This window comes from Aaosphaeria arxii (assembly GCF_010015735.1).
Source record: "Aaosphaeria arxii CBS 175.79 unplaced genomic scaffold BU24scaffold_6, whole genome shotgun sequence".
NCBI lineage: Eukaryota > Fungi > Ascomycota > Dothideomycetes > Pleosporales > Aaosphaeria > Aaosphaeria arxii.
This window is the reverse complement of record NW_022983479.1, coordinates 1,893,305-1,906,501: the sequence shown is the minus strand read 5'-3', so window position 1 is coordinate 1,906,501 and position 13,197 is coordinate 1,893,305. Positions and strand designations below refer to the sequence as shown.

The window sequence follows — 13,197 nt, the reverse complement described above, 5'->3', positions numbered from 1 at the left end:
TCGCACTAGACAGACATGGATAGATAGATAGGATTGCATTGGTGGTGTTCAAGGGGTGCTTCGCAAATCAATTCGTATCTAATGAAAGCGCATCTGTCCACGTGTCCAAAACAACTGTTGTTATTCCAAAATACACCAACTCCATGCAGACAAAGACAAGTAAAGAAAACAATAGAGCGCGATGAGTGAGGCAATGGCGATTAAGCTTTATCGGCATCCACTTTGGCCGCCGTGTCAGCAACCTCACTGGCAGTTTTAGCTATCTCAGCTTCTTCCGCCGTAGCCTCCTTCTCTCCCGCTCCTATAATCTTCTGCGCGACCTTGAGAGTACCATCTGGGCTGCCTGGTTCGGCTGCTAGGACCTTGCCAGACTTATCGACAATGAAGATACCTCGGGTGGTGCCCTTTGCGCTTTTGAGACCGATCGCGGAGATCAGGGTTCGCGACGGATCGCAGAGAAGTGGGTAAGGAAGGTTCTGCTTTGTCTTGAAAGTGGTGTTTGATTTAGGGCTGTCGTTGGAAAGGCCATAAATGTCAAAGCCCGTTGCAGTCAATGGCTCATAGGAGTCGCGGAAAAAGCACACCTGCTTAGTGCCTGCGAGTGGGATCAATACGCTGCGCTTACAGATGCAGGTGAAGATACGATGACTTACATCCAGGGGTAGAAGCCTTTGGATAAGTGAACAGAACGACGCCGCTCTTGCTCTTTTCCAGAAGCTTTGCGAGACTGGTTTTGACACCATCGTTTGTTTCGACCTCGCCGCCGAACCCAGAGATGTCAATGGTCTCACCAACCTTGGCGGCACCTCCAGCAGCTACTGGGGCTTCGCTCTTCTCTCCATTCGCGCCGCCACCGGTAACGGCTTCCTTGACGGCTTCAACCTTTTCAGCGACAGCTTCCTTCACCTTTGCGACTGCGGATTTGTTGGTCTTTGGGGCGGCCTTTTTCTTAGCTGGGCGGACTGGAGCTGGTGGGGGTGTCTTGCGTTTGCGAAGCTCGACCATGATGGATTGAGGATGGAAATTGGGGTCGCAAAGCTACAGTTCGACAAATGTCAGCGTCGCGACCGAAAAGTACAATGGTTAGAGGTAATGCGACGAAGGTATGAGTACTGGGGGAGGGTGGAGGAGGTTGGTCTCGAGCCCAAACCGGAGGAGGTGGAATATGCACACGATGTTGGCGCTTACTGACTTTGTCTTGGTCACAACAGCGGTATCACGTCTTTGACGGAGTACAATGGCAACTACAGACAGACGATTGGTAATGGGTACGTTTTGCGCGGGTGCGGGCGCGTGGGAAGAGAAGTGGGAATGGATGAAGATTATCAAGGGCAGACCGACGCTGAGATATCAACAACAACCTGACACCAGCAAGCGCTTTCCCGTTTGGATGACAGTACTGGACTCGAGGCCCGAGGACGGCGTCCAGCCTCCGCTGCCACCCCCTTGGTGGGCGCAGACGTCCATTTTGATATTAGGCAGATTACTACGGAGTACTGTGTGTGTCGTTTTGGGGGGTTATTGGGTTACTGGGGGATACGGGATCTGCTCGATTCATCAGCTCTGCCCTGGGCCACTCGGGCAGGTTGGATGCGCTGATTGGAGTGGAGGAATCCCGGGGGGTGGCAGAGATGGTGAACTTGGAAACTTGGGAACTTGGAAGGGAGAAGGCGTTTCGGCTAGTTACTCGTACTCTGACCGACTGACAAACCGACTGAAAATCCCAGAGAAAGATGGATGGCTTATTATTACAATTTTACTCCGTGCTTTCGTCAGTTTCGCTCTCAATTCCCTCATGCTCCCCCGTACCCCCTTAACCTCACAGACCGACCGACCGACCTGTTGCGAATGATGGAAGGATGCCGTGAGGAATGCTCTTTTACGACCCGAGCCGTGTTCCCCAAAAGGAACAACGAATTATAATAATAATATCCCTTTCTCCCAATTTCCTTCACAAATATGGCCCAGGCCCATTTGCAGTCCGGAATTGAATTGCTGGCCCTAGGAATAGGGACTCTGCACACCGACAGTAATCCCATCCCATACCCCGCCCCAATAGTTTGGTATATTGATGTTTTAGACTGACCTTCCACTTTCGCCAAACCTGATAGAATCCTGAAACGCTGCCAACATTGTTCATTCTTGTCGCATTGTTGGTATTGCGATGAATTTGATTGTCAATGGGATGGGGTATTGTGGTGGTCGAGTGCTTTTCATGCCTCTTGTATGGACATGCATACATACATACCTAGGTACTTAGATACCCACATATGTGCGACTCCGCATATTTGACACCATACTACGAGCCGCTAAACAATCTTTTCACGCGTCTTTAATTCATACCAATAATCATCTTGACGCATGAGAATCGTTGACGGCGCCTCATAGATGGATCTGGATGTTCAACCTATCTGTGGTAGTACAAGTATTGTTGGGTATCGTTACCAAAATGGGGGGGGGGGGGGGGGGGGGGGGGAGGCATTCGCTTGGCTTGGGTGACATACAGAGATGCGGAGAAACTGGGACTCTTCAACGTGCCATTCCATCACCCACCGATGTTTCCAAGGGCTGCTCATTATGATCATTACTAGGTATTAATACCGTCAAGCAGTGATCTTCAAGGTAAAGCTAAGGGCTTAACATCAATATGCCACAGTATCCTTCCACGATCTCCAGTATCTCCTGAACGGTTTGATAGGGCTTTTCGACCACACTATCAGATCTGTTGGCTTCCTGGGGAAGGAGAATCATAAGTCTCCACCCTTGGGAAGGCAAACAGGATATGGGAAGCTGAGACTGAGAGGTGCGACTACTCGAGGTGATCGCACAGCATGCCAGTATGCGCCCTTATTCGAAAGCGATCAAAGATAAGCGGCCGCGGAACGATTGATCTTATTATGACCCTAGGTATGAGTACCATAGGAAACTTGGGAGTACGTAGTGGCTACTGTCCTGGACTACTAATAAATATGTTCGGTGCCATTATTTATCGCCATCAATTCAGTGGTGTCTTGTCACAACCTTTTGGAGAGTAGCTATTGAATTGGCCTAACCACGATTTCTGTGATCAGCCAGAGTCAAATACCTACTCGTAGCTTTCACATGGATGGGGAAGCTCTCCAGCTCCAGCTCCAACTCCAGTCCAGCACCAGTCCAGCTCCAGCTTCCAGCGCGGCCAGTCATATCGTGCGTTGTGCCGTATCATCTCGCCCTAAACAGCTTACTGTAGCTGTCTGATTCGTCGCTCATACATCGTCATCCCGCCGGGATGGCAGGCTTAAGCTTTGGTTCACATGCTTCCCCGCATTTTGCGCACCACCGGTTTTGAAACATTGTATTGATTATTTGCAACTCTCGTCATACAAAAGTAATCAGTAACTTTTCTTACCTCGTAATGTGTCGTGGTTCAGAGTAATAAGCTATGTATCTGTTAATTGCTGAAACAAGTGGGTTGACTGCGATGATGAAGCTGGCGCAAGGGCTCTCTCTGTCCACCTATACAAGTAGCGTTTTACATACATCAGGCCACGAACACACGGCCGGGAACCAACTTACCTAGCACATCTAGGTATGTTAAAATGTGTGCCCGTCATCAACGATTAACTCCAACTAAAATTGTTAACTCCTCGCGTACCTGCGAGCAACTTGAACAGTATTTAATACTGTCGATCCTATCTCTCCGACCAATTGCAGTAGCCCGTATTATACCGCTTCGGGTATCTTGCTGCAACAAAGCAGTTACTCAACCCCACCATCTCCATCACCACACTTCTCAAACCTCCCGATTACTGCCCCCGTCCACCTACGCACACCTGCCATTGCCATCCTCCACCTCAAGAAATCCCATACACATCTCACTGTGTACCTCTGACAGCGGAGCAGCTACACGCCATACTACTTGGACGCGCCTTGATGGCGCTTGCACGGCTGCTGGCCTCGTCGCGATCGCCGTGAAGACCCGCCGTCTTCCAGCTAGCGATAGATAGCCAGCATGCCTGAGCGCGAAGAGAAGAACAAGATGGACATTAACAAGTCATTGAACAGCCCGCAGAGGGATCTGACCGACGTTTCCCGAGCTGTCTTGAGGAGCGAGCAAGCAAAGCGTTGGACGAAGCGTTATCGGACGGAGGTCGCTGCGAGCTCCAGCAGTCTACTGTCCACATTCGTCGCTGTAAGTAAGCCTCATGGCTGCACACGTTTATACAGGGCAGTGTAGAATCTTGGAATGTTACTAACGCTGTGCAAAGTACCCTCTCGATTCTGTGAAAACCCGCCTGCAAGCGTACGGCACCTGCTACCTCCTCTCATAAACGACGACATGCTGACATGTACAGCTATAAATTCAATTCCTTCACCGACTGCGTAAGGCACACATACAAGACCGAGGGGTTCCATGGATTCTGGCGCGGTAGGTCGATAATGGCAACCGAGCATTTGCCTCCTCTGACATCTTTTAGGCGTTTGGTCCCCGCTTGCTAGCATCACTCTTGTACGGACGGTATCCTTCTCCATATATCAGAAGTCGAAATACACAATAGACGATTGGATATATCGGACTACTGGGAGCTCGCCCCTTGTCATTGCAAACACACGAGATGCACTTCCGACCTTTTCCACCATTGCGTGCTTTGGACTGGCAGGTGCAACCGCTGGAGCAGCCATCACAGCCATTGCTTGTATGTAATTTGTTGAGCTGCACATTATACATGAGATGACTGACTGGGATACTAAATAGGTCCATTCGAGTTGACTAAGCTGAGCGCCCAAATCTCCGTACTGATGGCCGATCGGAAAGATGGTGGCGGAGAAAACGATGCTCTCCGCAAGAGCTACCAGAACAAGGGCACCCTGCGAACGGCCCAGAACTTGATCAAGCACAGAGGATGGATGGGGTTGTACTCAGGGTTTCACTTACATTTGTGTATGATGCCCTTGACCCTTTATATGGAGAACGAATTGATTGACAAGAGCAGTGCGAGATACGATCGGGACTGGCATCTACTTTGTCACCTATGAAAGTGCTAAGCAACTTTTGGCCAATGCTCGCGGTAGCTCCCCTACCACACCACTCGCTGTCGTCATTGCGGGTGGTTTGTGTGGTCTTGTGAGCTGGGCATGCGTACGTTTTTTTATACCTACAGGCTGTTCAAGACTTGGAACTTAACTGACCAAGTTCTAGATATTTCCAATCGATACCGCGAAGAGTATTTATCAACGAAATTGTCTTTTGAGTGGCAGGGACAAGGCCTCGCGGCCGAAGATTCAATACCACAACCCCCGAATGTTCCGCGGTGAGTCTAAGTTCACGAAACGCAGGAAAATATTAAACCTAATTTGTGTCCGCAGGCCTTGGTGTCTCGATGAGTCGATCTTGCGTAGTCAATGCCATCTTCTTCTCGGCCTTCGAGTTCTCGAAGAAGCGTATCAACCACATGTCTGTCGATGAGGAGCTGCTACGTGAACATGACGCGTAGTCCCAAGGAATAAAGTGTAAATTTCCACACAAAGCTACTTGAATTTGCATTAAGGTATGGAGTCTGGGGTTTTGGGGTCTGTAGTACCACGAGGATTACTGCCGCTTTCTGGATTGGCATGGCATTTAGCCAAAGGTCAAAATGCACATTCGATAGGCCCTATATGTACTCGCGAACAATTAGCATTGCCATGAATTCATAATCGCTGAGAACACTTTCATTGGTACACTCCACTACCCATTATAAGCGGACTGCAAGAATGGCTATCGAAAGCATATCACTGATCTCTGCATCCTGGGCTTAACTCATCATCTCAATTCCCGACGAATACCTAGGTAGAGGGTTGCTTATTGGGTCGGAGTCACCATTCCAGAAGCCGACTACTTCCGATTAGTTGTGGCAATCCAAAACTTGTGGAAGTGACTTTTGGACTAACCTTGGCGGCCGATGTTGTGCGTCCTCACTACTGAAAGACTATCAATTTTTTCTCTCTCTCTGAGATCCGAGAAGATCCCGATGGCCGATCACTTGCTCTCGTATCATCACTGCTCAATTCTGTAGGATTGGCGATCCAATGACTTCTCTCTGCGCCTGGGTTGATGTTCGTGGAGAAACAATTCGGACCTTATCGGCGTGCATGATACGAGTACCAGTAACTAATACCCCAGCTTACTCAAAAGATCAGCCCAGCTGCAGTGCAGTCACTCAGTGCCAGCCAGACCAGTCCACGAGTCAGTGCATCGGCAATAAACCATCTAGATTTCCTTATGCATGGATGGAATGGACGAGTTGCATTCGCAATATTTCGAACATGCATTCGGACAGGATGGGATTTGGGGGTGCAGCAATCAGGCGGTGAGACAGTCAGCTTGTGACTTTGCCCACAGGTACGGAGTACAGTACAGTACTCATACCTACTACTCATTACCTTGTAGGCTCGTAGTCCCAACAGTGCCACCGAAAACCCCTCGCTCGCGGTCGCTCGCACGGAAGCTCGGGCGAGCCATGCGTCGGATCAAATTCGCCTATCAACGCTAATCGATAACAATTCGGGGAGTGTGGAACTTGTCATCCCCCCTCCAGATTATACTTGTCCTGGCCTGCCCTGGACTGGCCCGCCATGTTTCAATCGTGGGTCGTGTTCGAATGCAGGTAGTGTCTAGGGACCACCTCGGTGCCTCCATGATTTGATTGACTGTATGACAAAAAACTTGCAGCTACCAGATGTGCCCTTAGAAGCCCACGTACTACCTCTCGAGTCGCTATCAAGACGGTCGAGATGCCACGGAGGTCCCTCGATACTTCCCACGACACCCAATGACCGTGACACACAACGACAACAACACATAACATATCCAAGGCTTCGGCCACGAGGCTCTTCCAAATGGAGCACATTGTCGCTCCTTGCCGGAAAAGTACGAGTAGCGTTCCTCCAGTGTCCTTTCCGTCAATTTCGGCCAATCGCCATAACGCAGCACTCGATAAGTAATTACGAGATTACAAATGCGGCTAGCAGAGTTTTGGACCCTGGATCTACGAGTTGCCCTGCATGATTGCCACGAGCGAGCCCGTTGTCGGCGAGCACTCGCGTTGGGGATTCATCCGAATGTTTCATGGCCAAATACAACACCTTCCCAGTTCTATTCGAGCAAGGATGAAGGCAAGAAAAGATCCAGAAGAGTTCTGCGATCACATAGATACCCAAATCATCATATTACAGCAAGGGACAAAGGGCGTAGAAGTGGCTACGTTCAAGGCTAACCACGCCATCTAGTTGTACATCCAAGCGAGTAGATGCAAGTGCATTCCCCGACCCGGCTGTCTAGTCAGCGTGGGTCCGATATGCCGGCTGGACCGCCTCACGTTAATCAAATAGACTTATCAGAAGGTAGCAACTAATCCGGGGTTTGTCCAGTCATACTGGGATCCCTTTCAGTTTTCCAGGAGCTCGGCCATGCGCCCACCGAAAGATGGGTGGGGAGTCAGATCTGGAACGAGGGATTTCACATAAAGCCGCCCTGACCCTCCGAACTTCTTTCGCAAAGAATAAAGCTCTTTTTCTTCTCCTTATTGTTTTGCCTTTGGCAAATTTGTCGGTCACTTTTGAAGTATATCGAATACATACATACGGGTTCTATATTGTGGAACGATTAAGGACACACACATACGCATACGCACACACACACGCACACGTACAAGGACACACTTACTCACAACTTCGCTCTTCGGTTTTGCTGTTTTGTGGTCGTGGAAAGCCCGTACATCAATACATCTAGCAAGGTGAGTAGATGTCGATTCTGGTTCTGGTTCTGCTTCATGGCTGCCCCACGCCTTGTCTCCGGTCCAGAACGCATCTGCGTCGTCCAGGGGCGCATCAGACCGCAACGCACGGAACAGTACAGAAATGAATAGGGCTGACACTCTGGAAGAATCTATTAGACAAAAGCTCTTGCCTCGAATCTCTGATCTGTCCATTCATTTCGCCCCGGCTCGGCGTCAGCGACCATTACACGGCCTTCCATACTTGTTATAAGCCAATCTCGAGAATTTCGAACGCCATGTGCTCCTACACCTACTCGTGGTACTACTGCAACCACGACTACTATATCTGGTGAGTTAATAAGCTGCTCCCTCGCATTGGCGTCTGCTGGTGGATGCCATACGGGCATGTAACAGCATTCATCACGAGATACCCGAGAGGAAAGTGATCTGACAGACGAATTCACAGGGCCAACAGCATTGAAGTCTGCCATAACCGCCTGCTGTCCGGCTACTCGTACGACGCCTGGAGCATCGACATGTGCAAGAACATGCAAGTGAACTGCGGCGGCTTCTCCAACTATTACTGCTCCGAATGCTCCGAAGACGTTGCGCTAGAGTTCGAGTTGGACGAGTTGTAGGAAGTTCAAAGGAAGGGTTGTGACACCCGCATGTGCGCTTCACCTTCCCTGTCTCACCGCCCGCCCGGGATGTGCTCCTACGGCATTAGCGGCGCTCACCGCCTTTAAACCATTGCGACAAGGCAAGGACCCTCCAAACCCCCACATGGTACACCACGCCTTGTTACCATTTTCCCCACGACTACTTGTATTTCCCGAAGACATCCCCACACACTCGCTCTCCCAAGACAGCAAAGAGCGTGAGAAACAGCCACCACCGCATTCGACAAACAAACTAGCAAAAAACGGTTTCATTCATCGACGAACAACAAACAACAAACAACGAACAACCCCACAACTCTATATTCACTCCATCATGAGCATTTTCTTTGAGCTGAGCGCTAGATACCTTCCGACACTTGCGTCAAACCATGTTTTCGATTCCTGACATTTTCATTTCTTGTTTTTTCTATCAATGGAGTTACTAGAGATTGATTGTTTTGTCTTGTCATATCTTGTTTGTTTTGTGACACAGTTTCTTTGTCCTCAAGACGACACAGGCGCGTTCCATTATTCGCAGATTGCAAGCGAGCGGATACGCGGCGACATACAATTACAATCTACGATCTCATGGCTCGGCGGCGCAAATTCTAGCCAGATTTCAGACTGGCATATGAAGGTTAACCCAGAGAAGCGGAAATTGCGATTTGTATGAGTTGTCTTGATACACTTTTATTCCTTTATTCTTTTGGCATGGTTTGGCATGATATAAGCGCTTGCGTTACGATAAGACCTCCGTTACTAGATTGCTCTTAAGAATTCTAAATAAATACCGTAGTGTGCATACATGTTAGATCAATGGCAGATTACATCCAAGACTTAACCCGACTTTTCTACAATACCCTTTCGTAAGTTAACTTGTGACCGCCTATTCAGTGACACTGGCCTCGGCTGCCTTGGGACTGAGTCCTGGAGTCTTTTCTTGTAAGCTGTCCTGGACGATCTGTGCACGTCTGCGCGCATCCAAGTACATCATGAACTCTTGGTAGGTTTGAGGCATAACGCGGATGTTCTTTTCCACTGTGAAGGTGTAATTGAATTGACCAGTCGGTTTGGAGTGTCCGTGGTCCACGTCCCGCACTTTCGAGTCTACCCTCACTTGAACTCTTGTGTATTTACTATCATGATCCGAACTTTCGCCGGGCGCGTCTATGAGGGGCGGGTCTGTATATACGATTGTTGCAGTGAGGTAGAGAATGCTGCCTACAGGCACGGGGTTCTGGAAGGTAGAAGGATCGAGGGAGACGAAAGTGGGTCGGGCATGAGCGAACGCTGCCACACATGTGAACGCAAGCTCGAAGGTCTGTTTGAGAAGGAAACCGCCAAAGATCATGAAGTGATGTCGGTTACGATTCTGCGGCTGCATGATCATGGCCGTCTGAAGCCGGGTCGTGTCCATGTGATGGACGTTGTCAGGTTTACGGAGGTCGTTGTGCGGGTCATGGAACTGGAGCTGCTTCTGCCAGAAAGCGTGAATGAGGTCGCTCTCTGCATCGTTGGGTGTGTGTTTGATGAGGGCCGTTTGATTGCGTTGCTTGCGAATCTTGGAATTGCGCTCACCAAGCTCGAAAAGGCGCTTCTCTTCGGGTGTTTCGACAATGAGAGGATTTACGTTCACGGGTTTCCTGGTTGCGGGGTCCAGAGACACCATGGTGAATGTACAATCGATGAGAATATCCTCGTCCCTGACGGCCTGTCCTTCCTTAGGTGCTTTCGCGACCTGCATGGAAATCTCCAAGCTACTTCGACCTGTAGCATACGTGACCTGACCCGACAACTCCAGATCGCAAATCTCTGTCAAAGGATGTTTGATGATTATTCGATCGCAGGAGGCTGTGACCGTCGTCACGTCTTCGCCTGTGTGCTTGTAGCTACGGGATATTAGCAATCTCCTTGTACCGTCCTTTTGATGTCATCATACGCAATGACTCCCGATAAAGCGTCTAGGTCCATAAAAATGGTTCCGAGACGAATGTGACCAGACGAATTGAGGTATGTGTCTAGGAGCCATGGATCTTGAGCGAGCGGGAGGACCTTGGAAGGAATTGTGAGCTTCAACGAAGGGCACGGTGGTTTAAGTTTCGCGACTCACCACTTTATGGTACGAGTCTGACATGCGCTTTGGTTCAAGCTTTCGATCTCGAGGAATTTCCTTTTTCCCAGAAGCTTCACTGGAACCTTCTCCTTCATTTTGTTGTTTTCGCAAAGCTTCTATCCAAGGTGTGCGTACGCGCATCGCCGTAAGCTCGCGGAACACTCCATCGGTATGGGGACTATGGGTCGAACGAAAGCCTCGAGTGGCTGATACGGGCGTGAATCGTGAGCGACTGCAATGGCATTTTGTTAAAGTCTGCAGACGACGAAGCGTCAGCCGTGAGATATGCGCCATTGTGTGTGAAAGCTGAGGTTGTATAATTACGTTGATTGAGGGTGGGTGTGGCAGCTGCTAAAAAGGCAATGACGTTCGAGTAGATTGCCCGCAAAATTCCGACTCCCGGCCGGAATGTCCTTTCCAATCGCTAACGCTAACCTTTCCAACCTCAAGAATCCCTCAAGCGTCACAACTGTCAGCCACCAGCAGTCACCGGCATTTTGCCCTTGGAATAATGGAACGTTTTGTCGAAGCATGTCCAGATCAATCGAGCTTGGAAGAGCTGTTATAGGATGTCAAACTGCTCATTTGCAACTGTGGCTGACCACATTGATTACAATTTCACCACAGCATCAAACCACAAATCATGAGCAACTCACTTCGAGACATCTACTGGAATATTTGTTGTCTCAAGAAGTCTGGATCGGTCGTGGGAACGGTTTGCATATGCAGCTCGCTCTCACAGTTCACGGAGAGCCATTGAATAGCGAACAGGTCGATAAATTGGCTGCGAGACTTGTCAATGCTCCCGTACGTTGTTGACTACGTTGCCGTTATTGTCGTCTTCTTGCCTCTCTTACATGCGTTCAGGTCTGGCGCCAGCTGAGACTCAATGCCACCTTGCCTCACAGCTTTAATGACCATAATGGTCGTGATCGGGGCTCAATTCGACTTGAGGTTGATCATATTCGTGACTATAGTAGCGATACACAAGACAGACGGCACCGAATTCTTTCAGATGTCCCATTTGCCGATACCCAGCCGCCAGAAGGCGTACCCTCCATGACATTGGACTCAGTCTCGCTCCAAATGGAGGTCGTGGCGATGATACCACGCACCAAGGGAAGGGCTACAGGTCTTAGGACGATGAATATCAATGGACAAAGCAGTATCCGTGATGAAGTTACCCCGCAAGTGGAAAACTCTCATAACAATCTGAATGATCAGGAGACTGGGGAGAGCGTTTTAGATGCCTCTATTGAATCGATGCCGCGTGCCGTTCCACGGGCGGTCGATAAGAAGCGCAAATCCACAGCCGAGCAACGAAGGATTCCATTTGGAACGCCTGATTCACCGGTCGAAAGTACGAAACGATTGAAAGGCATTGGATCATTTCACATGAGGACCAATTATGCCGAACATGATGTGCATCGACTGGTGGACGCTGCCATGCGCACCTCTTTCGGCTCAGGGACATCTAAATTAGTACAGGACATAAAGTTACTCACGAGTACCTTTACGGGAGGACTGACAGATATTGCACCTGCTCTGTTCAGCGTAGATTATTTCGTTGTACTCGAAACTCTAATCCAAACATTAAACTTTGAATGCTAACCTTCTTAGGCATTATCGCAGCGAGCCCGTCTCATCCCCACTATTGGTCGATCTTTGAGTCGCATACAGTTCAGAACACCACTATCTATGGGTCAAAATACCACTATACTTGACAGTGGTGTGCAGACCCCCAGTACGATGCACTCGCGAGCCGATCTACACCAAGGATGGGGCCGCCATGCAGGTCTGACACTTGAAGCTCGACTATGGATGCATAGTCAGAAAAGAATACCGACCAAGGGCAAAGTGGTACTCCAGTCATTTATCGACCATACTGAAAACTCATTACCATGTGATTTAATTCCTGATGATCTTGAGGCGGAAATCGGGACGATTCCCCTGAACACACGACGTGAGTTAGTCGAACTCTCTCAGGACAACGACCTCCTTTACATCGACGAGCGAATACCGGCGGGAAATGACTCGATCTTACCTTGCGAGTGTCACACCACTGAACCTACAGTCATTGATCTATTGCTGGATGAGGAGGAAGATCTTTTGTTCAACCAATTTCATGCGAAACTTTGTGCTTCCGACCAAGCCGCAATCAACGGCAGTACAGATGAAATTAATCAGAGTATAATGCTTTGCGACTCGTTCAATCTTAACGAACACATATCCGAGGAGCGCGATGATTTACTCTTTAGGTCTGATGGGAGTTGTGTATAGCAAACGAATGGCTAGGGCTGGGGTCTTGCGTGATCATTGAAGATACAACCAACTGCTTAGCATCAGATACTTCGAGATTTTTCTAGGCTTCACTCGAGCAACTCGTGATTCATGTTAGGTGTATGTTACAACTCAGAATTTTCAGACAATAACCACCAATAGCCATTCAGATCTAGAAATGGAAATCCTAGCTGGACGAAGTTCAAAAGTGCACTATTCGATTGGAGTAGGGTCTGGATCATTTTTGTACAGTTCCTGAGCGCGACCAGCTGTTGAGGGATCGATTGATGCTTTGCATGGTGCCGGGCAAGCCACGTATTGTTAATCCCCAGTCGTTCAACCAACACTACAGCCACTTCAGTTCGTGTCCGAAGTTCGCCGTTGCCACAAGCCTGGGCACCATTGGGGC

At 49.3% G+C, this 13,197-nt stretch overlaps 7 protein-coding genes across 7 annotated transcripts; 4 read left to right on the top strand and 3 right to left on the bottom strand.

Annotated features, from left to right (window-relative positions):
- Window positions 1–212: 212 nt before the first annotated feature.
- On the bottom strand, window positions 213–1,005 carry BU24DRAFT_331669 (AhpC-TSA-domain-containing protein; the record flags this gene model as incomplete). The annotated part of the gene is made up of 2 exons (XM_033523039.1): window positions 213–595; window positions 654–1,005. Coding segments are annotated over 2 exons (735 nt in total), but the record flags the coding sequence as incomplete, so codon positions are not given.
- BU24DRAFT_245584 (uncharacterized protein) lies at window positions 991–1,902 on the top strand. The gene has a single exon (XM_033522316.1). It carries the CDS (start codon window positions 1,238–1,240, stop codon window positions 1,850–1,852), a length of 615 nt encoding a protein of 204 aa, XP_033382086.1. The 5' UTR covers window positions 991–1,237; the 3' UTR covers window positions 1,853–1,902.
- A 1,691-nt stretch (window positions 1,903–3,593) lies between these two features.
- Window positions 3,594–5,765, top strand: BU24DRAFT_424751 (mitochondrial carrier). Its single transcript, XM_033528582.1, has 8 exons — window positions 3,594–4,171; window positions 4,248–4,282; window positions 4,335–4,408; window positions 4,458–4,676; window positions 4,736–4,921; window positions 4,974–5,119; window positions 5,180–5,291; window positions 5,347–5,765. Exons 1-8 carry the CDS (start codon window positions 3,992–3,994, stop codon window positions 5,472–5,474), a joined length of 1,080 nt encoding a protein of 359 aa, XP_033382085.1. The 5' UTR covers window positions 3,594–3,991; the 3' UTR covers window positions 5,475–5,765.
- An 813-nt stretch (window positions 5,766–6,578) lies between these two features.
- On the bottom strand, window positions 6,579–7,208 carry BU24DRAFT_424749 (uncharacterized protein). The gene has a single exon (XM_033528581.1). The coding sequence runs from the start codon at window positions 6,867–6,869 to the stop codon at window positions 6,600–6,602; it is 270 nt and encodes an 89-aa protein (XP_033382084.1). The 5' UTR covers window positions 6,870–7,208; the 3' UTR covers window positions 6,579–6,599.
- An 824-nt stretch (window positions 7,209–8,032) lies between these two features.
- On the top strand, window positions 8,033–8,374 carry BU24DRAFT_464495 (uncharacterized protein; the record flags this gene model as incomplete). Its single annotated transcript, XM_033532211.1, has 2 exons — window positions 8,033–8,085; window positions 8,203–8,374. 2 exons carry the CDS (start codon window positions 8,033–8,035, stop codon window positions 8,372–8,374), a joined length of 225 nt encoding a protein of 74 aa, XP_033382083.1.
- Window positions 8,375–9,281: 907 nt separating this feature from the next.
- On the bottom strand, window positions 9,282–10,453 carry BU24DRAFT_350704 (acyl-coenzyme A thioesterase 9; the record flags this gene model as incomplete). Its single annotated transcript, XM_033523656.1, has 2 exons — window positions 9,282–10,284; window positions 10,335–10,453. Coding segments are annotated over 2 exons (1,122 nt in total), but the record flags the coding sequence as incomplete, so codon positions are not given.
- Window positions 10,454–10,963: 510 nt separating this feature from the next.
- On the top strand, window positions 10,964–12,952 carry BU24DRAFT_424747 (uncharacterized protein). Its single transcript, XM_033528580.1, has 3 exons — window positions 10,964–11,315; window positions 11,376–12,074; window positions 12,129–12,952. The coding sequence occupies exons 1-3, from the start codon at window positions 11,040–11,042 to the stop codon at window positions 12,786–12,788; spliced, it is 1,635 nt and encodes a 544-aa protein (XP_033382081.1). The 5' UTR covers window positions 10,964–11,039; the 3' UTR covers window positions 12,789–12,952.
- Window positions 12,953–13,197: the final 245 nt, after the last annotated feature.

Bases quoted from the DNA above. Each gene is read 5' to 3' on its own strand.
- BU24DRAFT_245584 (XM_033522316.1), top strand. From the start codon at position 1,238: ATGGCAACTACAGACAGACGATTGGTAATGGGTACGTTTTGCGCGGGT.
- BU24DRAFT_424751 (XM_033528582.1), top strand. From the start codon at position 3,992: ATGCCTGAGCGCGAAGAGAAGAACAAGATGGACATTAACAAGTCATTG. The intron at 4,283-4,334 runs GTACGGCACCTG...TGACATGTACAG, and splicing joins GTGAAAACCCGCCTGCAAGC to CTATAAATTCAATTCCTTCA. The intron at 5,292-5,346 runs GTGAGTCTAAGT...TTGTGTCCGCAG, and splicing joins CAACCCCCGAATGTTCCGCG to GCCTTGGTGTCTCGATGAGT.
- BU24DRAFT_424749 (XM_033528581.1), bottom strand. From the start codon at position 6,869: ATGTGCTCCATTTGGAAGAGCCTCGTGGCCGAAGCCTTGGATATGTTA.
- BU24DRAFT_424747 (XM_033528580.1), top strand. From the start codon at position 11,040: ATGTCCAGATCAATCGAGCTTGGAAGAGCTGTTATAGGATGTCAAACT. The intron at 11,316-11,375 runs GTACGTTGTTGA...ACATGCGTTCAG, and splicing joins CGAGACTTGTCAATGCTCCC to GTCTGGCGCCAGCTGAGACT. The intron at 12,075-12,128 runs GTTGTACTCGAA...TAACCTTCTTAG, and splicing joins TGTTCAGCGTAGATTATTTC to GCATTATCGCAGCGAGCCCG.